The sequence below is a fragment of the Gallinula chloropus genome (genome assembly GCF_964237585.1).
Source record: "Gallinula chloropus genome assembly, chromosome: 10".
NCBI lineage: Eukaryota > Metazoa > Chordata > Aves > Gruiformes > Rallidae > Gallinula > Gallinula chloropus.
In genome coordinates this window covers 19787356-19812850 of record NC_140095.1, presented here as the reverse complement: position 1 = coordinate 19812850, position 25495 = coordinate 19787356, and the positions used below count along the sequence as shown (strand labels likewise).

The 25495-nt window shown below is 42.3% G+C and overlaps 2 protein-coding genes across 2 annotated transcripts in view; one reads left to right on the top strand and one right to left on the bottom strand.

The window, feature by feature from the left end:
• FABP6 (fatty acid binding protein 6) overlaps positions 1-10804 on the bottom strand; it is a gene marked incomplete at both ends in the record, with an annotated part of 41441 nt that extends 30637 nt beyond the window's left edge. Inside the window, 3 exon segments of the mRNA XM_084268797.1 lie at positions 7867-7882; positions 7886-7942; positions 10679-10804. Of these exon segments, the coding sequence (XP_084124923.1) occupies positions 7867-7882; positions 7886-7942; positions 10679-10804 (199 nt within the window).
• On the top strand, positions 10779-25287 carry PWWP2A (PWWP domain containing 2A; the record flags this gene model as incomplete). Its single annotated transcript, XM_084268796.1, has 2 exons — positions 10779-11482; positions 23607-25287. The coding sequence occupies exons 1-2, from the start codon at positions 10794-10796 to the stop codon at positions 25285-25287; spliced, it is 2370 nt and encodes a 789-aa protein (XP_084124922.1). The 5' UTR covers positions 10779-10793.
• Positions 25288-25495: the final 208 nt, after the last annotated feature.

Sequence of the window (25495 nt, the reverse complement as noted above, 5' to 3'; positions counted from 1 at the left end):
AACCTGCAAACTGTTAAAAAACTACGGATGAGCTAAAGGGAATTTGAAAGATTTGGTTTATTTGGAAGTTTCCAGAAAATATCTGTATACTATATTTTCTTGCTGTTCTCTCTGCAAGTTAAAATATTAATATTTCAGAGTTCTATAATTTAAAATTCATATTAAACATACTCCTGCCACATATTTGACTAATACTTATTGCCATGTTTATTTGCCACAAAAATTCCAAGGAGCTCTTTCACAAACTGCATCCCTAAATAAAGGGAGAAATTAATGGATCAAGATAAAATCCTACATTCAGTATTTGTACCTTAATATAAAAACAAACACAAAAACCCCATGAAAAGACAGTAGTTGCACAGGTAAGAATAGAAGGGTCAGACAATGTCAAAAGTAAGTTTGCACACACATCTTTTGTCCCTTAATATGTATTTGGTTAGATAATGTTTATGTACCTGGTTACATTTTGCAGTTCAGAATCACTCATTTTTCATACCTTTAGCCATACAAGTTTCTCCCTTTCCAAGGAGATATTCTGAAATCCACTTATATACAAAATATTCATAAGATAAATTGCATTACTGGAAACATAATTTGTGATCATTTAATCACACTGCAATTTTATTTTGCCAACTGGAATGATGGAGACTTAGAGCTACAATTGTTTGGTTTTTGATAAATTAACCATTCTTTCATTTCCATTTATTCCCTTAATTCTTTTGAGAGAAATCCAAGAATCTCTCCCATAGGTGTCCCAAAGTCATGAGAGCATGATAGAGCTTAGAAGGTAAATTCTTACACAATCATAGTTACAAATAGCCCCTTTCATCCTAGAGAATACTTAAGCATCCATGCATAACACATAGAATTCATTAAATTAGACATTCTTGACTGGAACACAGGAACTAAGAAAGGAGGACATACATCCTAAGAAGCTGTTTTATGTTGCTCATGTATAAAGCAACATCACTTCTTGCAGCACCTGCCATTTTTACCAACTAATCTCTGGGTGATTCAGAAGTATTCTAGTGATTCTAAACCAACATTATTATCCTGGCTTGATGTAGTACCTGTCACAAAATAAGGCAGACATTGTTTTACATTTCAAACCAAAGACAGTACCTCATGAACACTTCCCAATCCCTATTAGGGAACAGCTTCCTCAAAGGAATTATTTTTTTCATTCTTGGACAATTATTTTAAAAATACAGAAAGTAAGTTTGGTCCTAGAGCAAATCTTCAGGTTCAAAAAGAGCCATTCAAGGGACAAATCAAGCTAAGGCCACATAACATATCAGCATTACTAATGACTAGAGATTTGAACAAATCCTGGAATTGTTTCTTTTGCTACACAAAGTAAAATAAATCAACTGACACCAGTAAGCATAAAGGGCATTTCTACTGCTACTTGAAGAGGTTATGCCACAGCAGTAAGGGTATTTATGAAAGATAGTGACTGTTAAAAGCTGCACTATGAAAATTACAAGTTGCATGGCAAGGCCTCACTGTGGAAAGCTTCATTCTATCAGAACAGAGTATCCATAAAGAGAATTGTTCTCTAATAGTTTCTGCAAGCAAACTCTTCTGCTATATGAGCCATTAGTCAGTGTAAGATGCTGATTTAGCAATGATTCAAGGAAGGATTGTTACTGACTCAATTAGCAAATTGCTTGAATATTCTGCAGGGAGCTCTTACCCAAATTTAGGTAAGGCTCAGCCTTGCTTGCCATGTCAGGCCTATACCTCAGTGAGTAACTGATACATACTGTGCTGTAAACTTCAGCGCAAAACATAAATAACAATAAAAAAGGTAGAAAGTTTTTTCTTCAATCTACAATTGAAGGGTTAACAATTTAGAGTAAAACAGAGCAGGTGTTTATTAACTAATCACTGGTACAATATTGAAGGAGGTGGTATCATCACAGATTACAAAGGAGGAAAGGAGCTGGAATCCAACCATCACAGGGGAGATCTTTAAAAGATTGACAATGGAAATTCTTAAATCAACATGGGAGACAAAACTAAACAACCCCTCTGCTAAACTAAGCTTTCAAGAGCCCTTACAGGTTCTGAAAGCCATGCCTGTGCTTTACCACAGTTAGTTATACCTAAAGGTAAAAGAATCTGAAAACTACAGCAGAATTTCACAACTAAGTGTCTGGCAAGACAAAGTTACTTCTCCAACCCCTATCAAGCTTAGGGAGCTTGACTAGAAAAATTTAGACAGTTTGAGAAGACATATGACTCTCCTACAAATTTACCTTCTTAAATCTGAATTATAAGTTTTTATGTACAAAAATCTTCTATTGTGAATGGACATGTGATCAAGGTGCAAAACCAGCTGCCATACATGGTAGAAAGGAACCCTTCACCAAAAGGGTTGTCAAGCACTGGAACAGGTTGCCCAGGGAAGCAGCTAAGCCACCATCCCTGGAGGTATCTAAAACACATGGAGATGTGGTGCTTAGGGACATGGTTTAGTGGTGGACTTGGCAGTGTTAAGTTTATGGTTGGACCCGATGATCTTAAAGGTCTTTTCCAACTGAAATGATTCTATGATTCACAAATATTCACGACCAGTCAGAAAAATAGAAGTAATTGACCATATCCAAAGACTTGCATTCCCCAAGGGAAAGAACAGCATTGTTTAGACTACTTGAAACAAATCTTTTCCTTTACATTAGGGGTTTTTTTTAGACATCCTTATATTTATGCTAAAACACAAACACTCTGGCTAGAAGATCACTTAAAACTTGGCTAATAACATAACTTGTTGTGTTCTCTACAAATCTTACACGGTGATATCTTTAAACAGGCAGAAAAAAAAGAACATCTGAAGGAAACCTGTTTTCAATTTCCCTAGATCTTAAATTCAGTAACACAGTCCCTGAGCATGCACTTGGCACTGAATTATCCAAAGAGAATACACTAACTAAAGCTCTGCTCTTTGCAAAACAGGGAAAATACAAACCATATTCCTTTAGAAGAAGAGAATTAAGCTTTCCTAAAACCATCAAGGAAAATTAATCAAGAAACGGTGAGAAAGAACACAGGTAATACTCATGTCTGTCTAAAGAATGCATACAAGTAATTTGATTCCTGAATAGTCAGAGATTACATTGTCTTTCACATAAGCCCTGAAAACATAAGTATTAGGACTCAAAATTAAGATATATGAAGTTAGATACCTCAACAGATTGGTCACTGCCCAAAGACACACTTAACATTAGTAGAACTTTCCTTACCTCTTGAGAATATGGCAGCACTGGTGACAATGATAATTTCAGTGTTTAAACTGTGAACTAGAGTAGCCAAAAGGGCAGATGATCTTCTGAAATAACTTCAGAGCTAGTTTAGCATCCCTCTCTGAACCATTCTCCCCAGAGCCATTCCTTACTTTACTAAGGGAGCTCCCAAACTGGCCATTAAATTAAGCCATGGAAACACCTTCCCCTATTTCTAAACTGCAATTGAGGATGAACTTTCGGTCATTTAGGCCCACATTAACCAATTAGCATCTCCCAGACTGAATCCACCTGGTTTATCAGAGCAGGGGAAAGGGAAAAGTACTTCCCTGTCTGCCATGCTCGATGAAGAGATGATCAGATGGGCTGACAGCCCAGCATGCAGTTTGTGTCTCCAGCAGAAAAGAACCAGAGTATTTTAAACCTGACTCAGACCCAAGGCATCTTGTGTGCTAAAAAGGTAGTGTCTTAGCCCAACAGCCTCTTGCAGGTACACAGATTAATCTCTGGCCAGAGCACTACCTATGCTGAATTGTCCAGACAATACTTTTCAAAAAGACACCCTGCAAACTCTGCTCTTTGATGTCCTTGTCACATCTTAACTAATTTTGATTTACTGAGCCTCCAAAACAAGAAAACTGATTGATCTAGCTGGGCTCTGCAAAACTGTATCATATAAGTGAATTAGTTCATTCCACACCCATAATTTTTAATACTGATAAGTAAATGTGAAAGAGGACTACCCTGTATGTGTGGGAGAAGGACTGGCACTTGATCTACTAAGAATTAGCTATAATCAGTAAGTTAATCATTTAATAACAATGATCACCAAGAGATAGCACAGGTCTAGTTTTGAAGGCACAATAATTTAAAAAAAAATTTACTTAAAAAGATCTTTTATTAAAAGACATTTATAATGTAGGCATACAATGCTGGAAATAAAATTTTAAATGCCAAAATATGAAGCAATAATAGCATTAGCAGTTTTGCATATTCAAAATGGTTTTATTTTATCTGAATGGAAAGTTATGTGGATATACAATGCTGATACCACCAGTATCTACAGATGCACAAATTTCAGAAGATTGCAGAAATTGGCCAGATTGCAAGGTAAGACACGAGGTAGTTTCACACTCACATTTCTTTAGAATTATAAAATAAGTGGAAGGTGTCATCAGTGAGTCAAAAATCAGTTACCAAACAGTACATGAAAGATTATTTTCTCCTCCTGTACTAATTTTCTGAAATAAATCAATAATGAAGTTTCAAAAACTTCTAAATGTAATTAACAGTTTTTTTAAGAGCACTATTTTCCTAACTTGTTATAGAAGCAGTAAGTGTGTGGCATACAGTCAAGACCAAATCTTCACTTTTTCTTTGTTTGCTTACTTTCCTCTTCATTGTTTACAAACACTGGCTTTCATTGGTTACACTTTTTCTTTTCAGAGGAAAACCTTGACAATTTCACAGCAATATCAGATCATGCCTTGGAAATACTGAAGAACATTAAAATGAATGTTAACACAGTTTTATGCTTAGCCCCTGACTAGAGGGGGTTTCTCTGAGATCCTCAGACCTTCCTCAGGTCCACAGGAAATTGTCACTACAGAAGTCCCAGAAAGTTATTGTCAGTATTTCAGATTGAAGTTGGGAGGAAAATATAATGCTTACTGTCATACACTGTTTCTCAGTGTTGCTGCTGAAAAGCCAGCGCAGGCTGGAGTTACTGGGTGTATATATAAACCACAACCCCTTTTAATGTGTGGAGTCAAAGTCTCAGCAAAGTTGTTAGAACTTCCAAATGTAAACCTTTAATCTAAAACTGAGGTACTTTTAGGAAAAGTATCTGCTATCCTACCAAGGAACTAAAAAGACATCCAACAAGTTTACACACTTGTTTAGGGCTTTCATATACCTACACTAAGATCAGCTGCAGCATGAACCGGCACAGTGAACTTACACTTATCCAGCTATCTTAGATACCAGTAACACCACAAATTCCAGCTACTGGATAATTACTACAGTACAGCCCATTCTAGAGCCTGCTATCACAGTTTAACTGTTATTGGTAGCTAAATTAGCTTCGAGTGAGCTGAGTGTAGATATGCTGCAATCATGCACTTTGACTTCATTGCAAACCTGATTATAGTCTGTTTATGTATATTGCTCCATTACAACCCTGCATGTCGTGTTGGCTCTGTCAGGGTAGCACACCGTGATGGAACTAGTTGCCCAGAGACTGAATGATGTTACGGCTACACACCATCTCGAATGGCACACACCCTAGCCCAATGCACTTATTAACTGAAACCCACACACATGCTATGACTATCCACAGACTCTTTCTATTCCTGGTTGGGTCAGTGCAATAGTACTGATCAGTTCTGTCATGATGACAATGCATCACGATTACTGAGCAGCACAGACCTCTGAACAGCCTGGCAGAGGTGATCCTTATCTTGCCCCAGCTTGCACAGAGAAACAATTCTTTCACCCATGTATACCCAGATATAATGGTATCTATATCCTACAGCCATCCTGCAACCACATTGCATCCATTCACTCAACCCCAACTTACTACTTCTTCAGCCACCCAGCCTGCCAATACGCTGCTAACAGCTCCACAGAGCCTTGCATTCTCCTGTCTTCAAATTCCTAATTTTATTCCCTCCAATTGCATCAGTTCTTCTCTCAGATTCATAGGTTTTTCTTCTTTCTACCACTTGCTGAACACATGGAGACTTATTTTAATCTGCAGAAAGCGTGTTACTGCAGTTTGTTTCATTAGCTTAATTCATTTTATTTTGGCAGTTTCTAAAGGTTCCAGGATAGAAAAAAGGCCCCAGCTGTGCCAATCACTATGCAAACCAGCCACAGAAAGACAAACCCTGTCCTAAAGAGATTACAGGCTAGATTTAAAATCAACAGAAATTAAATGGTGATCAAAGGAATTTGGGATGAAAAAAAAAAATAGGGAGTGCTATTTTGTGAAAGTTTTATCCTGCTGTTAGTATGCTTTCACTTAAGGGTTACCTGTGGTAACATACTTCTATTGGCCATTAGAGTGGCATATAAATGTCCTTATTTACCTCTTTTTACACAAATAGCACCTTTCAACACGTAAACGACACACAAAAAACAGCTGTTTACATTCTATTTTAAGACCCCCCAGGTAGTTTAAACTGCTTGGGTCAAGCACATAATCTCCTGTTATTGCAATGAAACAATCCAGAGTGTTACCAAGCCATACACCTAGGCTTGGTTTCCTATGCTCAGCATAAGGACTGCTGGGGACTCCAGCAGGAAGACAGTTAGCATTTTAATGGCAACTGTCTGCCACAAGCAACACCTGCTGAAAAGCAAGGTGGATTTCAGCAAACATTAACCTTGCTGAAGTTTTGCAACAGGAAATCCCCCATTTCATGCCCATCCTCTACACAAGTCTGAACTTACCATAACAAAACCCCTGCTGGGCTGAGCTATTGGATCTCAATGTCCCATCAGCTCAAGGGCTGAGTAGTTTCTTTGTATTAGTTGGTAATTTCTTGTAGGCTCAGAATTTATTGCCATCCTTTAATGCCGCGGCACAGCAGCACCAGACAAATGAACTGTGGCTAACTGAACTGACTGGCTAGCACAATTAAAATCACACACCGTACACAGTGTCTACAAAAGCAATGCTGTTTTATAGTAAGGACCATGGCAGTTTTGGCCTCCAGTACATGAAAGCTGGCTGGCAACTTTGCTTTTGCAAACTTAGGTGTTAGTGCGAGTGTTTGTAAGCTTTTGAAATACAGCACTCCATCTCCTGAGGAAGAGAACAACAACAAAGAATAGAATATACATCAATACATATCCTTGGACCCTGCCAGCCCTTCAAGCCTTTCCTCACAATATTAGTCTTGGGATAAACAAATAGACTGCTACCAGTGCAAGGCAAACATGGAAAACAGCATTTAAACTGACGATCATACCTCTGACAGGCAGAACAGTCCTGTGCATGCAGAGTATAGTTTGGTCTACTATTGAAATCCAGTTGGAGTATTTCCAAGCACAGTGAAATTGTTTTCGTAGGAGAGCAATGTAAAAACAATTCTGGTGTTATGTATGAGCTATCTTCACTAATGTTTCTTTAATCTGTCCAAGGACTCCTCTGGATAATGTAAAAAGTTTATGGGAAACAAATCCTCCTTTTTTGTTTGCTGTATGTTGCCATAATCACACAGAACAAAAATAATGAGAGGATAGAACGGTAGAGTCCTTCCACTCCCACAACCATTTATTTGATATCAAGCTTCTTCACAATGAGAACTCATTCAGAACTCCCGTGAACCTTCCAGAACCACTACTGCGTTCTTCAGAAAAATCCTGAACTCTCAGATGTGAATTCAACAGAAATCCTTGCACTGGGATAGCTTTGAAACTAAGCTAACTATGTAGAAACACAAATCAACTCATTATTCTCCAGAATTCTGACAAAGAACATATTCAGCCTTAGGGGCTCCCAAACAGTTGCCATCTTTCAAAGCATTATGGCCTCTGGATGTGGAATACAGATCTTTTACCGTTTAAAAATATTTAGGCAGCAATAGTAATGGTAGGTAGTTTTGGGAAAGCTTACCAAATCTGATGTCTTTTTAGCCACAGATCATAAGCCGAATCCATCTGCTGTTTCTCTGTGATACAGACTGACAAAGCTACAACCATGGCTGGGAAAAAAAATAAAATTGTCATTCCCCATCTATCTACTCTATTGTACCTACCCACACTACCAGACCATTCATTTAGGATATATAGTGGTAAGATATACAGAAAATTATAAAGCAGTTTTATCTGTGTAAATTCATTGAACTATGTCTAATATATTTCTCTCAAGAAGCATGTGACTCTGTGATTCCGGATTTTCCCATGTGTTCCTTACAGCTTTATACCACCAATAATGCAGACATGGATTCACCAAGGGGAGATCGTGCTCGACCAATCTCATAGCCTTCTATGAAAGGCTGGGTGGATGGAGGGAGAGCAGTGGATGTCATCTACCTTGACTTCAGCAAGGCCTTTGATATTGTCTCCCATGACATCCTGACAGCAAAGCTGAGAGAGCAGGGGATAGAGGAGTGGACAGTGAGGTGGGTTGAGAACTGGCTGTCGGACCGGGCTCAGGGGGTCATGATCAGTGGAGCAGAATCTGACTGGAGACCTGTGACTAGCGGTGTTCCCCAGGGCTCAGTGTTGGGTCCAGTCCTGTTTAATATCTTCATTGAGGACCTTGATGAGGGAACAGCATCCACCCTCAGCAAGTACCCGATGATACAGAGCTGGGAGGAGTGGCTGACACACAGGAACACTGTGCTGCCATACAGAGAGATCTGGACAGGCTGGAGAGCTGGGCAGGGAGAAACCAGGTGAAATTCAACAAAAGCAAGTGTAAAGTCTGGCACCTGGGGACGAATAACCGTCTGTATTAGTGCAGGCTGGGGGATGACCTGCTGGAGAAGAGCTCTGTGGAGAAGAACCTGGGGGTCCTGGTTGAGACAGGTTGGCCATGAGTCAGCAGTGTGCCCTGGGGGCTGAGAGAGACAATGGGATCCTGGGGGGATGTTTATAAATATCTTAAGTATGGGATGCAGGGGGAATTGGCCAGCCCCTTTTCAGTGTCTGTGGGGACAGGACAAGGGGCAATGGCTGCAAGTTGGAGCACAGGAAGTTCCGCACCAACATGCGGAAGAACTTTTTCACAGCGAGGGTGACAGAGCCCTGGGACAGGCTGCCCAGAGAGGTGGTGGACTCTCCTTCTCTGGAGAGATTCAAGACTCGTCTGGACACCGACCTGTGCAATATGAGCTGGGGAGCTGCTTTGGCAGGGCAGTTGGACCCAATGATCTCTCAAGGTCCCTTCCAACCCCTACAATTCTGTGATTCTGTAATTACGTTCACCAGCAAAATAAACCACTACCCTACCGAAAAGGAAAAGTCTTTATATCTGTTACATAAGTCAAACCACTACAATTACCACAACAGTCCAGGTCAATCATGCTTTTATTTCAAGATCACATCTTACTTGCAGAGAGTTATACATCACTCCTGCTGCTCCAGAAAACCATTCATTCCATGTCCTCATCTATTATGACTAAACAAAATTCTTTGCATTACTGTGTCCCTCTGACTACATACAACACATTTCTCTTACAATGAAGAGGAAACAAAAGGTGAGTGCAGTACCAGGCACTAAAACTAATATTGGATTTTTTCCCCCTCATATCTCTTCTAAAGTTCCATTAGTTCTCCATGCCCATTGTGAGGTTTTGTTACATGACGACACAGGGTGTAGCTCTGTTTCTGTTGGAAGCACGTGGCTGGAATCAACTTTGAAGTCTGCCAGCAGAAGTCACTAACACGAGAGAATTTTTCTGAAGCACATCTTAGTACAGTTGACTCGTTACTTTAACAAAACCTTCCAGCTGTTGCTCAGTAGTATCTCTCTCCCAACAGCAGCAGGAAGAAGAAAAGTATTCGCGCTTTTTTCTGCATCCAGCTGCTCCCACCCTTCTTCCATCACTCCGAACAAATCCCTCCCGTCTGCGAAGGACTGGTCTTGCCCAAATGCAGACTCACACACGTAACAGATTAATATCTTTCCTTTTTCTCTGTTTTTTGCTCAGGAAACACCCCATTTCCTACCCGCAGCACTGCCACACAGCAGCAACTACTGAGCACACGGGAAGAAACACCGGCACAGAGCACCTCACGGGGAAACGTGAACTCTTTCCTCGCCTTCTCGCCACCGCACCTTTCACCTTCCCTCGGTGTACTTCATTCGTGCTGCTCAGTGTTTCCAAGCGCTGATTTACTTCACAAAGGACAGCACGCCCTCCGCCTCCCTCACGCTTCCCCCCTCCCCTGCGGCTCACTGCGCGGGTCTCTCACACAGCCCCCCTGCCCCCAGCAAGGGCCCCGCTCGCCACCACAGCACAGAAGCAGCCCCCCGCCCACGCCGAGGCGGGCAGGGTGCCGGACAAGCTGTGAGTCAAAGCTCCCCTACCCCGCGGGGGTCCCACCGTGGGGCGACCTAACATCCCCGAGAGGCGACCTCCTGCCCCCGCCATCTTCCCTCGCGCCCCCTCCCGGCCACCTGCGGCGCGCACGCCGACCACCGCACGGCTCCCCACTCGAACCCCTTGATGGGCGCTCGCCCCCGCCAATTACCAGCCTCCCGCGAGAGCGGCTCCTCCTTCCACCAATGAGATGGCTGAGCAACCCCAGAGGCCCAACCCCCCTAATCTGTAACGGCCTATAAAACACCAAGCCACGCCCCTTCTTCCTCTTCCCGACTCTTCATTGAATGAAGCCCCTGCCGGCCAAACAGAAGTTCCCGCTGGGTTTGACAGACTGCTTCGTTCTCCAGTAGAAGTAGAAAGTTGCGTAGCGCCCACCAATAGGCTGCCGGATGCGAGCCTAGGGGGCGGGCTCTCCCTCCCAGGCGGGCGGGGAAGGCCGCGGTTATCGATCCCGCTGCTGGAGGGAGGCGGCGGTGAAGCAGCAGAGAAAATGGCGGCCATGGCTGCGGAGGCGGCAGCGACTGCAGCGGTGCCGGGCGATGGGGGGGCTGGCGAAGCTGAGCCCGAGATGGAGCCTATCCCGGGTAGCGAGGCCGGCGCGGACCCTCTTCCTGCCGTCACCGAGGCCGTGGAGTCGGTGGTGCCTGATGGGGAGGAGGCCGACGGGGGGAAGGTTGCTCCCGGCGAGGCCGAGGAGCCGCCGCCTGTGCAGCTCGCCCGGAGCCCGGCTGGGACTCGAGAGCCGGAAGCTGAGAGGAGGATGGAGAAGCTGCAGTCCTCCACCCCGGAGGTTGGCTCGCCCCAGGCCGAGCACCGGGGAGCGCCCAGCCCGGAGTCCGAGGAGGAGCCGCAGCCCTGCCCGCCGCCTGCTGGGCACCCTGAACTTCCCGAGGAGGAGCCGCAGCCCTGCCCGCCGGCTACTGGGGGCTCCGCGGAGCCGGAGCCCGGGGAGGAGCCGTCCCGGCCGGAGGAGGAGGAGCCGGATGCTGCTGATGCCGCCGCTGTCGAGCCCAAGTCCCCGGTGCCCGTGGCTCTGGCCGGAGGGGATGCGGAGGCTCCGCTACTGCCTGGCTCTGAGGTGCGGGTCACCCTGGATCACATCATCGAGGACGCCCTGGTGGTCTCGTTCCGGCTGGGAGAGAAGCTTTTTTCTGGGGTCCTCATGGACCTCTCGAAAAGGTGAGAGCTCACGGGGGAGCCGTGCCGAGCCCCCACCCAGCCACGGGGGCAGCGAGCTCGTCCAGAGCCGCCTGCCCGCGCCGCCCTGTGCCTCGCCTGCCTTCGGGGTGGGGCCAGGCCTTGGTGGGCTCGGCCCGCGGCGTGGAGTGGCCCAGGGGAGCCACGGTAGCAGCCTCCGTTCCCCGACCCCTCCTGGGAGCAACCGGGTCCTGCCCCCTCGTCCTCCCCGGGGAACGGAGGCAGCAGCTCACGGGCATCCCAACCTCCTCCTCCTCTTCGACCCTAGCAGGGGGTGGGGGCCCCGCGCTGCCCGCCCGCCCCCGGCCTCAACGCCTGGAGCGGGGAGCGGGCTGTGAAGGGTGGCCGGCGGCTGTCCGGCCGCCCGTTTTGTAGTGCAGCCCTTAACAAAAGTAGTCCCGAGTGAAATGAGGAAATGGGGGGGGACTCGGGAGAGGGGTGAGCACATGGGCTTCTTTTCCATCTGCTGCGATTCACGTTGGGCCTTCAGCATCCCTGGCTGCAGGGGGAAAAAAAGGACCTGAGCTACAGATGTTGGCGTTTTTTCTGACCTTTGTACAAACCCAGAGATCTGGTTTTCTTTTTGGTGTGTGGCTTACATCGCCTAGGTAACCCTTTTTTTTTTTCAGTACATGCTATTTTTCAGAATAATGGTTTTCAAGCCAGGCTATTGCAATCCCGAAGTACAGTTATTAGTACTGATTACTCCTTGTGTGCGGTGAATGGGGTGAAGTTTAATGGTTCTTAAATACCCTTTTTGGGGAGAGGGGAACTATTACCTATCGCGAAATAACTTTAACCCTTATCAGGCTGTGAAGTTTAGGGCTTGCTTTTTTTTCTTGCCGTCTTATAGCAAGGGGTTCGTGGGAGGCCAGAGTTCATCGGTGATACTGATCGCCTATCTTATAAAGTAGCTACTCTTCACAGGTGAAAACATCTCTTTGTCTCAGTTCTCACATGTCTAGAAAAACAAACACTGTGAGAGTACATGAAAGAAAAGTGAAATTTGACCAAGGTTATTTAAAGTAATTGGTATGTGAAAAATACAGCAGTCTTATTTTTTTTGCCTCTTCTCAAAATATAAGCTGCATCTGTGGTCATATGCCTTTCACTCCCTTATACATTCTTTTGTTTAATACAGCCCTGTAATATCAGTAATGTCAATGCTTTCTAAAAAGAGAGGTATTGGGGACCAGCACATTTTCCTGGGCCTAGCTTGTTGGTTGCTTTCTGAAACAGAAGGCCTTTTCTGGACCCCAAGTAGTAATGTCTGGATAATGTCATGGAAGCAAGTTTTAAACTTGTTGTGGTTTGAAATGCGCTATCAGTTTGTCCTTTGAAGCCAGGTATTACGATGTAACCTGCAAACTATTCCTCATGTGAAACAGTAAATGTCTCAAAGCAGGGGAGAAGGCGTCAGTGAGCATAAGTTCTTTATTGGTGTAACTTCAGACCTCCAAAACTGTAATGTTGCCCTGATTAGCAGGGTGGCAGAGCACGTGCTTCTGTACTTCTGGGGTGTGTTTGAGGGGAAAAAAGGAAAAAAACAGTTTCTCCTTTACTCCTGAAAGAGATGGTAATCTTCAGCAGACAAGCTGTCTGCTGCTTTTGCATTGTGGCTTCAGTGGAAACATGCATCTCAGTGTCCCCTGCTTTTAAGCACAGGCCCTGAGGCAAGTCTGCACAGTAAGAACCACGGAAGAGTGCTAAATGAAGGCTTCTGCTATTAGTACCAGATTCTCTTATGCAGTGGAACCACTTACTCATTTCTTTTCATTCATGTGATCCTGGACACCCTGGACTTCATTCAGAGATGTTTGCCACTTGGTGAGGTGAAATTTACATTCTGAAAGCTAGTAGGTGAAATTTAAATTCTAAAAGCCAGTTGCCTGGACAAGAAGAATTGAGGTCTGGACATAAGGGCTCTCACATTTGGCTGGTGACAAGTAAATACATGTTCAATGAATAAGAGTCTCAAATGTCTTAAAGCAGGAAATGCAGTGGCAACCCGAACTTTAGAAACAGTCCAAGAACTTGCTATCCGAAAGAAATTGAAACATTGTCAGAAAACAGGTGTTACTTAAATTTTATTCTAGGCTTTATGGTAGCAGAATTATAGTGCTGCTTAGGTGTTAGCTTTTCCTTATACTTCCATGGTTTTGGTTTGTGTAGCAGTATGTGGCCTTTAAGAACATTAACATTTTTCATGAACTTCCTTCTGTATCTGTGGCAGGTCCTGGGATTCCAAGTTTTTCCAAGAAAGGGGGGGTTAGGGTTAAGTCAAACCCATCTAAATGTTAACATACATTTTATGTGAGAGAACTGGAATTTCTACTGTGGAGGATCAGTAGTTACTAGAAAGGTGTCTCCATTAGCTTATCTAAGTGCATGAGAATAATCTTAAAAACTTCACTAATGCCAAGGGAGTTGATATCTTAAGATTGCTAGTTCTTAAAATAAAAGTGAAATGTGTTAGAACTTACTCATTCTGTAGCTTCAGAAAGGGGCTGATGTGATTGCTGCACATGCTTATACTGTTTTCATTGTATACTTGGAGGAAGAGAATTCCTGGTCCTCTTTGGGTCTTAATTTCTGCTTTCCCCCCCAGGGCAGGGAGGGCTGTACCTCTAAGTTCTTATGGCAAATGGACACTTTTTAGCCTTCTCAAGTCAGGTTCCGAATTGCTTGAACTTCAAGGTTAAAGAAAAGCTAAAAGTGTCCATGTGCATTTCTGATTTTAAAGGGTTTTTTTGTTGGTTTTGTTTTTTTTTCTGGTTTCCTCATTTTGTTTCCATTGATGAAATGATGCACTCCCTTTGCATTTTGTGCCTGTGGATTTTGATACAAAGTCAGTGGTGTTTGTATTAAAGGTCTGATTTCCTCTTCCTCTCCTGCCCCCCCTGTAAATAGGATGTCCATTTAGGAGTTTCTAACACAAGAACACAAGCTCCTCAGTGTTCAGTGGACTTTATTCCTACATTTGTGTGAGGTAAGGAAGTATTTTCTCTGCCTGTACTAATGGCAGTCTCATGGACCTGCCACCAGCTGCACAGGAAGTGTTGAAGATGAGAAAAAAGGAACCCACGTCTACTGAGTCCCAAATCACTTTCTTGTGCAGTAAATACTCTAGAAGCTTATTGCACAAGTTAAAAATGAGATCCTACTGTTAAACTTTATTGCTCATATTGCCTTTACCTCTTAAGTGACTTGTTGCATGCTAGGATAAGGTTCTGATGTGAGTTCCTTGGTTGTATACGTGATGGAGTAGTGCTCATAGAGGTGGAAAATGCAGCCAACCATCAGGCAGGTAGGAGAAGCAATCCTGTTGTACTTTGTTGGAGTGGATAGAAGCATGCTTCACACACGACTGTAGTTAGTTAATTTTCCATGGCACTGTACAAATTGTCATTGAAAACTTCTCATTGGCTATGGGGTTCAAACAGGGCTCCTAAGCTTGCCTGTGTCCAACATTTGACTAACACTGGGTTTGTTTAGGGTATATGAGATGTTATTGTTGCCTGCTGGCTCTGCACCTGGAGGAAGTAGACAGTAAGGAAATACCTCGTAATTGTAGCATTTGTAAGTCTTAAATGTAGGATTAAGAAGTCCTAGGTTTACTTTGCTCTTTTGGAGAGAGGATAACTTTCTGTATTTTTTCCCTTTCCCAAAGATGAAGGGGAGGAGGGGGGTTAAATTTGTTCTGTTTCACCAGCAGTCAGTACTTTAACTTTCTATTGCTTTGTCACTGGACTTGAATTTTCCTTCTAATCCTACAGGTGTGAGGGACGTGTGTCTTCCTATTGTATCTTTCTCTAAGCCATTTCCCTTCTGACTTGTTTGTGACCGTAATAGTTCTTGAGGGGGAAAGAGACCAAAAAGCGTTGTCACCTAAAAAGTTGTTATCCAAAACATGCCCAGTGTATTGCTAGTCAGCTGGTGTTTGAAATTGTATCTTAATTGGGGTTTGGTTGTGGCAGATAAGGGAAGACTTCCTGCAACAAGGTATGCATGAGCTATATGGTGAAAATAAACTTTTATAGATAGCTTCAAATTCTTATAAACCTGGTAGTGGTTTTCAGTTACAGCATTCTTCTTTGACCACTCTTCAGTCCTGTGCTTTTCCCAGTCTCTTCACTGAACTTTGTGTTGCGGAAGAATAAGGAGAAATATTGAGCAGTTGCATCCATTCCCTGCTTTGTGTTGTCTTAATCTGCAGAACATCTGTTAGACTTCTAAACCATTTACATTTAGCACTTCTTGAAACTTGCAGTCTGTGTTTGCATCGTGTTGGTATAAACTCTGCAGGTTGAATCTAGCGTGGTGTAACCATATATGCCAAGGAAGGTGGAAGGAGGGGAAAAAGGATGTGAGAAAGAAACAGCACAAGTCTGACTTGGAAAAACTGTGGCATGTTTCTCCCTGCTCTTAAGTTGTATTTTACTAATAACTTCTTTAATAATTAGGGACAACATTTGGTTGTTCTTGTCCAGGAGAGGTTTGAGTTCTGTAGACGTACTGTTCTATGATACACGTTTTCAATGGTCAAGAAATGCCTGTTCCTCAGGGTTGGGTTTTTTGGTTTGTTTTTAAACTTACACTCGGTTTGCAAGATCTTCCTACAATTTATCACCTGTTCTCTTCTGTTCTTTCTCAGATGTGTAAAGGAGCTTGGTGAAATTCTAGCGTTTAAGGAACAGCCATAACCTTTACTTGATGTCTGCTTTTATCCCCAGCATGCTGGAAGCGTACGTGTGATGAGTGTGTGTATGTGGTTAAGAGACTGAATTATATTTGCTCTTGCTTGTGACTGGCAGAATGGTATAGTGTCAAATTCAGCCACACTTAGAGGATGGGGTTGGGTCAGAAGACCTTGTGATACTGCTTTCAACTGAAATTTTTGTGTGATTTTGTAATGTTTCAGCTGCTTTTGCGTCTCCATTCAGGTCAAACTTTGAGTGCTACTTGCAGTCACTTATCAAATGTTTTTTGAAAGGCTTACTCATTTCCAAGTTTCCACTTAAAAAGTGAAAATGGCTGACAAAACTGGACTAACTTTTAGGATGTTGCTAATACAGGCATAAAGCATGTCACAGCTGCTGCTTACAGTGAAAACACCTGCCTGTCTCCTGATTTTGAGACAGTACAAGGAGTGATAATTTCTTTTTTGGTCCCCTTTCTCAAACCAGTAATCCCTGATCTTACTGGCAAATGGGGCCTCTGAGGATCATGCCTCACTTTCTTTCCTGTAGTAGCTGTAGCCTTCTACTGTTCTCTGTTAGACTGCGATGCAACAGATGATGCTTAAACTGTCCTTTTCCCCTCATGGTATGCTTTTCTGTATTTCTACAGCATGGGTTGCTGTTCCTTTCTAAGAGTAGTGGGACTTGACTTGGCTTGAAGTGTTGAGAAACAGTGGTGATGAAATTTTCAATATGCTTTAAGTAAATTCTTTATGTTGTTATGGGACTGATGAATCTTGTCCATCTTGACATTGGATTGGCTTAAAGTTCATCTGTTAAGACACATGGAAGAGAATTATACTATTTATTCAGTCTGACTGGTATGTGGATAATCTTGAAGTGTATATTCAAGGAATTTTATCTTAATCATAAAGTTTGCAATTGTGTAACACTTCCAAATATATCAGCAGAGCATCTACACTAAAATACAACTAAAGTTTGAAGCTAATAATGCCATCAGATAAATAAATTAAAAGATAATTTCAGTTTAAACAGATTTTCAGCTTTATAAGCATGCCAGTAAAAACATGGTAGTTAGCAGGAAGCCTAAACTTGGAGCATTCTGTCTTCTAAAGTTTACTTTTATATCCTTGATCGAACCAAGTTACAGAAAACTGAAGGAAATACTGCTATTTCAGTTGTAAATCCTTTCCAATGAGAAAGCAAGGGGGGGATACCTTCCCACTTCTGTGGGGGGAAGCAGTGATTTAGAGGATGACTTGCATACATTTCAGGCTTATCAACTTTGAGATTCTTCTGTCTCTACGTTGGTTAATTCTTTGAAGCTTGTGTCAGCATCCTGACTCCATGGACTTCTGTGGTTCAGTTTGCTGGAAGTTGAAGCCTTTCTTCTAAAGGGCTTCTGACTTCATGGGGAGGTGTACTGTAAGCCAGCCCAACCTTTGGTACATCTGCATGTTGGTTGGTATCTGTTGGTTGGTTCCACTTGGACACTGATTGCTGTAGGGAGACCAAGTGCTAGTGGTTTGGAATTATTTGAATCAGCTGTTGCCCTGGATGCTCCTAACCAGCTTTCTTGAGATACTCTTTCAAACCTGGTTCTGTGTGTACCCTGCTCTTGCCTTTCCTCTGCCTTGAACATGTGCCAGCAGCGAGTTTGGATTTCAGGCTAGTGTACCTGTTTGAAAAATGCTGAGTTTAACACTGATTAGTAAAAGTTTGAGTATGTCAGCTTCCTACTAGTTTGCTTACCTGTGGATTGTGACATATTACCTAATCTGAAATATATTTTTAACCAATTTTTTCTTGGTGCTGAGGGTTTGATACTGAGGCAACAGCTATTGATGATGTGTTATTTCTAAAGAGTCACTTACACTGCAGTCCTTTGGCATGGTTTTAGAGGTCCAAGTGATAAATACGTTTTCTAGTCTATTTAGTCTGGTGTTCCATTGCTTGGAAGGTGAGTAAACCATTCAGCTGATGGTTTGGTTTGTGCATAGGCTTTGCGTTCAGTAAGGTGCTGTCACTTAGAGCAATGTGTTCTGTATCGTGTTTTATCACACCAAGTAAATTGTAGATTTTAAAATAGGTTATTGCATAATCTGTGCTTGAATATAGGTTATTTCCAGGAGTTCTGAAATACATTGTGTTCAAATAGCTATGATCTAATTGTGTATTACATTGAATATTATAATTTAATCCATCAGTTTAGATACATGCATAAAATATATATGCTTAGCTCTACATTATTTTAGTATTTTATGCTCCCAGCATCCAGAGTCTTTGAACTCTTATCCCTACAATAAAAACTGCATTGGTTGTTGCTTGTCTTGGCTTTGAAAAACACTAAGGATGATACTGAGTACGAGAGCAATGCCTAAAAAGGTAATCTGAGATTACTGTAGTCTGACTTTAGTGGCAAAGATGAGTTTTGATCGTAGTAATTTACAACAGGCTCGATGTAACACTTATCGTAGCACTGGAGGTTAGAGTGCTTTCACATGAATTCAGTGTGTTGCAGACAAATGTGAAATACTTCTGAACCGGTTCAGTGGGTTCTCTCCTTTGGCTCTCCTTAGCAGAACAAGGTGCTTTTTCATTTTTGTTTCTTTTAATAATAGGGAAGTGGAAGTCAGACATTGGAGGCTAAAGATGAGAGCTTAAGACTTTACATAGCAATGTAAAAACACTCTGCCTCAGGATGTGTGTTTAAATGTTTATGCACATACAGTTATCAATTTCAATGAGATTTGTTCCTTATCTCATGTTTATTTTCTAGAAAATACTCTTAACTTTGCTGTGTTCAGCATGCAAATTGAATAGTAGTATGTATTCATTGCAGTAATTCTGCTGTAGAACTGAGATTTGGAAAATGGTTTCTCTTTGCTTGAAGTACTTAAGTTTACCTATTTGTAATACAAATCAAATGGTTTTAGTGACAGACCTCTTCAGATTATGACAAGATGCCATGGCTACCTGCTTGTTAGCATGCACTTGACACACTGCAAATAAGGCCTGATTGTTTTTATCGTATTTCTGTCTCTGCTCACCCATGTCAGTTAAGTTCTCAGTGTAAAGATCACGGGACTATCAGAATTGATCTTGTCTACACCATTAGTCTCTTATTTTGATATAGTTCCTGGTATTCCTGTTATTTATGTCTGTAATGCACATGTATGTTGAAGTGATAGGTATAGCAGAAGTATGATTGGATCCTACTGTTTGCTCTGGTTACTTGTAAAACCTCTTGGAATTAAGTTTCTTATGATATATCTCAACTGTCTTTGTCTTTTTAGAGCTGTCTTTTCAAATCAAAAAAGAGCTCTGACACCTTTCACAGGAAGGGCAGGTTACAACAGCGAAAACTGGTTCTAACTTTTAATGGGTATGAAGCAACAATGCACTGCTTTCCAGAACTGCCTTAAATTAGGCTAAAATACCTGTATTTTTGGTTTTCCTAACACTTCAATTTTAGATCCCCAACTAAGGAATCCCTTTCTTCCTTCAAGTGATAGTTTGAGGTAGAACTATCCTCTTCATGAGTGGGCTGTACAGGGAACAGCTGGAACTTGGGCACAAATTGATTTTTTTTTTCTTTCTTTCCTCTCTCTTTGGGCAAACAGTAACTGCTGGATTATGTCTGTCCAGGAACAGCCTTTTCTGGAGGACAGTAATATTACAGTAGGGACAGGTGATACTTGGGATCAGTACATTTGAAAACAATGTGGTTTGTTAGAATAAAGGCAAGGCAATTCCTTAATGTACTTTAACATGCAACATGAGACAAATTGAGTAAGTAGGTAGTCTCACTGATGTAGAGTAACTGAGTGGTTTCTTTTAAGAGGTGACATTCTACTGCCCAGCCACTGATGGACATGTGGATCAGTAAATGTCATGACACAGCTGACTTAAATTGCTTGGGGTTTTTTTTTAACCTTTTTGTGTATTGTGGCCTTTTAGTCCATCGTGATCTCTGTGGTAGATGAACCAAATGGTGACTTTCACAACTGTTATGTCTGATCTGCGTACACGTGGTGCTCCTAGATAATTCCAACATGTAGTTGATTTAACAATTATTTTATGAGAAGCACTTGTCTTCAAGGTCCATCAGCTAGGTCTATAGGGCTTGAAATTCTAGTATATGCAAGAAATACTTGTGTTCACTGTTGAACTAATTAGATGCTGTGTTCTGGCTTGTCTTAGATAAGTTTAAGATTGCATCTTCATTCTGCTGCTTCTCTTAAGAAAAATAGTCCATTCTTTGTTTTGCCTTTGCTCTCTTCTCACTTTGTTCATTCCCTCCTGTATCATTTACTATTTCATTCCTAGGTTTTTCTGCTGTTCTCTCTTGTCAGTTTTCATGTTCTTCCAAGTTGCATGGCTGAAGAACCTCATTCACCAGGGAGGAAACACAGATTCTTTTTTTAGAAACTGAGTGTTTATGGATGCAGCCTGCTATTGCATTAGGATGAAGAGAGGGTTGTTGGAAGTAATACTCAATCTCAGAGCTTACCAAATTTATCTTGTACTTCAGATGGACTGTCTTGGTTAGTCATACCTGTATGTATTGACAAATCATTTCCAGGATGCAGATGCTTGAAGGAAACATCTAAGGTGCATTGTTTATCTTTGGTGCCTTCCCAGTATTGGTTATATTCTGAGCTTTCCATCAGGCTTTTTATGCACTTGGAGTGCTAATTTTGCTGATTTTTGAGGCAGTAGGAAGATAATGTAGGAAAAGTGATAAGCATGTAAATAGGATCTTTCTGGAGAACCTTCTTGCAGTTGTCTTCATCCACTCCTTCACTGGTCACTGCTAATAATGCTTAATTTCCTAATGTGGGATCAGCATAAATGTCTTCTAGAAGAAGGCTCATGCATTAAACTATTGAAATGCCTTGTTGGAGGTGCAGTTTCTGAGGTAGTGAAGAGTTGTTAAGTGATGATGTTCTGCATGGGTTTGCCCTACTTTGTCACACTCCCATCTACTTTTACATAGGTAGAGTTTGTCTGGGATTGAGGTTTGCAGAGTGGAGATCTTGCCTTGTCTTGTTCTCAACTCTTACAATACATTAACTCTTTCCCAAACCCTATAGTCTTATAGGGTGGTGAAAGATGGGATCTGGATCTGACTGCTCTTAAGCTGAAGTTCTTGATGCAAGGAACACTGAAAAATACCACAAATTATTAGATGATAGTTTCTTTTAAAGCCCTACTTGGAATTAAATAACTTGCTAATAATGCTTCATGGGAGGAAAAGTGTGTGTGGAGAAGCAACTCCTTTACACCTGATGGACTTAGGGGAACTTAAAACTTTGTTATGAGTGAGTCTCTCTTGGTATAATGCCAGACTGGAGGCTGGAAAAATGCCTGTATCAGCTGCTAAATGTTTGTAATACACTGCAGCCTTCGCTAATGCAGCAGACTGCATGTAGTCAGGCTGCTCCTTTCTGGAGGGACATGTGGAATTCAGCTGAGTGGGTTGAAACCTCAGAAATGAGCTTCGGTGGGGTGGTGGGAGATGTGTTAAAGAGCCCTCATCAGCACTCTGATAAGGACAGAACTGCTTTAGCTGCCCTGTCTTTGGGCTTAAAAGGTGTGACCATAACAGCACCAAGGTGTGGGGTAACAACAGTGCCTGTGATGATGACAAATAGTAAATTGTCACGTGTTCAGCTGCCCTTGGTTTTCATGATGTCAGAATTGTTAGGTTGCCCCTTGCTCGTGTTGTCTGCCCTTCCTCTCCTGCTGTAAAGAAGTACTAATGGGATGGGTGATTTCATCTTGGACAGGTTGTTAGTTTCATTTGCAAATTTGAAGTGTAAAAAGAGGCTTAACAGATGAGCAAAAGGACAAACAAGTGATGATGTTTGGTGACAGTGTAAAGAATCTTCTAACACACATGATGATGTTTTTTCAAAACTTGTTTTGAAGAAATAAAGCCAACATGTAGACACTTGCTTATTTCTTGCAGGAGTGTGAAAATAGACTAGTATTCAGCATCTCTCTTGGGTTGAGAGGCAAGCATAGATTGTAAATAAGCTGCTGTTCAGTCAGTTAAGAGGATGTTGCAGTTGAGCAGCTGCCATGGAGTATGAACTAGTGTTAAACTGAGGACAGATCTTGGGTAATTCATTCTCCTGTCAGGTTGGGTGTGGGTTGGGATAAACATCATGGTGACTGTGGTGATTGAATGATTTAGTGTTTGGATTGCAACCTTGTCTAGTGTTGTTGCTGCATTAAGGCCAAACTATTAAAACACCAACTGCTATAAGCCAAACACCAGCGTGTGTATGGGAGCTGGAGCCGGGCAGAGCTCAAGAGCAGTGAACAACCACATGACCCCTCTGCAAGGCTGGTACCTCAGCTGGTACATTGTGGAGTGGAACAGAAGGAAGGTTAAACGAGCTTTTATAATCCATCCTGCCCTGTTCTGGGGATTGAAAGGAACATTGTTGTAAAATGAATGTATTTATAGTTTGATTTCCTCCAGGGAGAAGGCAAGCATAATGCCATGCAAACTGATGAAATGCTTCCCTTAGCGCGCAACGCTTTGCAGAAGGGGTTGGTTACCTGTTAGGCAACATGCTGCTTCTGTTACTGTAGGAAAGCTGAGCTAAGGCCCCAGTCATGGTGGGATTTTTCATTCTCAGAACCGATCAGGGTGGTGAGAAGTCCTCTGTGTGTTTAAATGGGGCACCAGAGATCTACAGCCATCCAGAGAAAAGTTAGGTGAAGGTTTAAAATATTAGGGTTAGGGAAAGCAAAGCTTTTGCAAAGCAGGGAGGAAGATTTGTACTGTGGTGTAATAGGGGAAGTTTTGCTGGAGGAAACTCAAAAGTAATAGGTTAGACAGTTTTGGGCTGAAATTCATCAGATGATCGAGTGCTAATCTCCTGTGGATGAAGGATGGCACACTATTAAATGCAAGCATTTGTGCAGTTCATATTTGTATCAAATCTGAAACATTTGGCCTTCTGTGCTATGCTAAAAATGGAAGAATTTTGTCAAAGTTACTAAAGATACCTTCTTCACAGAAGTTGACTTATGGAAATTATTCTGGGATAGATTTGGAGTTAATGGGATGAGTTTGTGTGTTTATAAGTGTTTTCTAAAAAATATGAAGTTAATTATTTTACTGCTATCTCTGGGTGATACATCTTGTTAATTTTCAGGGCATCTTATTGATGCAAGAGAGACAACTTTACTTTCTCTACTGACTTTGTTTTGGTGTCCCATATTTACCAAAGCTTTCCACAAGGCTAGACACAAAGCTTTAATTTTCCCAAGACGCATGTCTTTCAAATGATGGCTACGTAACATGGTTGTATTTTCAAATGCTTTTTAATTAATGCAACAAAAGATTCTGCAAAACCTTTATTTACTTCTTTTTTTTCTTCTTTTAGGTTTGGACCCCATGGAATCCCTGTGACCATATTTCCTAAAAGGGAATACAAGGATAAACCTGAAGCCATGCAGCTCCAAAGTAAACCATTCCAAGATGAGGCACAGGTGAAGTGTGAATCTAATGCTGCAGTCCCTGATGACTCTTCTCTCACGCAGCCATCAGAACCTAGCATAGCTAAAAGCCTATGGACTTCTAAACCACCTCCTCTCTTTCACGAGGGAGCGCCATATCCTCCTCCTTTGTTTATCAGGGACACGTATAACCAGTCAATACCTCAGCCTCCGCCCCGGAAAATTAAGCGGCCCAAGCGCAAAATGTACAGGGAGGAACCCACTTCTATCATGAATGCTATCAAACTACGACCCCGGCAGGTCTTATGTGACAAGTGCAAAAACAGTGTTGTTGCAGAAAAAAAGGAAATAAAAAAAGGTGGCAATGCAAGTGACTCTTCAAAGTATGAGGATAATAAAAAGCGAAGAAATGAGAGTGTGACTACTGTGAATAAAAAACTTAAAACTGATCATAAAGTGGATGGAAAAAGCCAAAACGAAAGCCAGAAAAGGAATGCTGTGGTCAAAGTTTCAAATATTGCCCACAGCAGAAGCAGAGTAGTTAAAGTTTCCGCACAAGCAAATACTTCAAAAGCGCAGTTAAATACAAAAAAAGTTCTCCAGAGCAAAAACATGGATCATGCAAAAGCTCGGGAAGTCTTGAAAATGGCCAAAGAAAAGGCACAAAAGAAGCAGAGTGCAACCTCCTCTTCCAAAAATGCACATTCAAAGGTCCACTTCACGCGGCGTCTTCAGAACACCAGCTCAGGTTCCCTCCCACCCCGATTGCGTTTAAAGCCACAAAGGTATCGGAATGAAGAAAATGACTCTTCTCTCAAGACAGGACTTGAGAAAATACGGAGTGGCAAGATGGCAACTAAGCCCCAGTCTCGCTGCTCCTCCACCCGCTCAGCAGGTGAGGCCCCTTCAGAAAATCAGAGCCCCTCAGAAGGCCCTGAAGAGGCCGGCAGTGAGGTTCAGGACACAAGTGAAGTGCATGTAACTGTTGATCAGGATGAACACCAGACATTGGGCAAGAGAGGCAGCAAAAGCAATATAACGGTTTACATGACCCTTAATCAAAAGAAATCTGACTCTTCCAGTGCATCAGTTTGTAGTAGTGATAGCACAGATGATTTGAAATCTACCAACTCTGAGTGTAGCTCTACTGAAAGCTTTGATTTTCCTCCAGGCAGCATGCATGCACCTTCCTCCTCCTCATCCTCTTCAAAGGAAGAGAAAAAGCTCAGTAATTCCTTGAAAACGGAAGTCTTTTCCAAAAACGTCTCTAAATGTGTTACACCAGATGGCAGGACCGTATGTGTAGGGGACATTGTTTGGGCTAAGATTTATGGCTTCCCTTGGTGGCCGGCCCGTATTCTTACCATAACTGTGAGCCGGAAAGATAATGGCCTTTTAGTCCGACAGGAGGCTCGTATCTCGTGGTTTGGCTCCACAACAACATCTTTTCTTGCTCTTGCACAACTATCCCCCTTTTTAGAAAGCTTCCAGTTGCGCTTTAATAAGAAGAGAAAGGGTCTGTACCGCAAAGCCGTCACAGAGGCAGCTAAGGCTGCTAAGCAGCTGACTCCCGAAGTTCGGGCCCTGCTGACGCAATTTGAAACGTGAACTTGGAAAGTAAGGTAGGCAAGAAATCTGGAGGCTCCACAAAACCCATAGCCTAGTTAGAGAACTACAGCGAAGGACTTGCCAAGTCAGAAGTTGCACTCGGTTGTCTGCTCTTTTTATACTCAAGTTGCTCCGTTTGTAGCGGTTTCTTGACAGTGAAACAAATTGAACATGCAATCAAAATTAGTCTAAAGTGAGAACTTCAGTA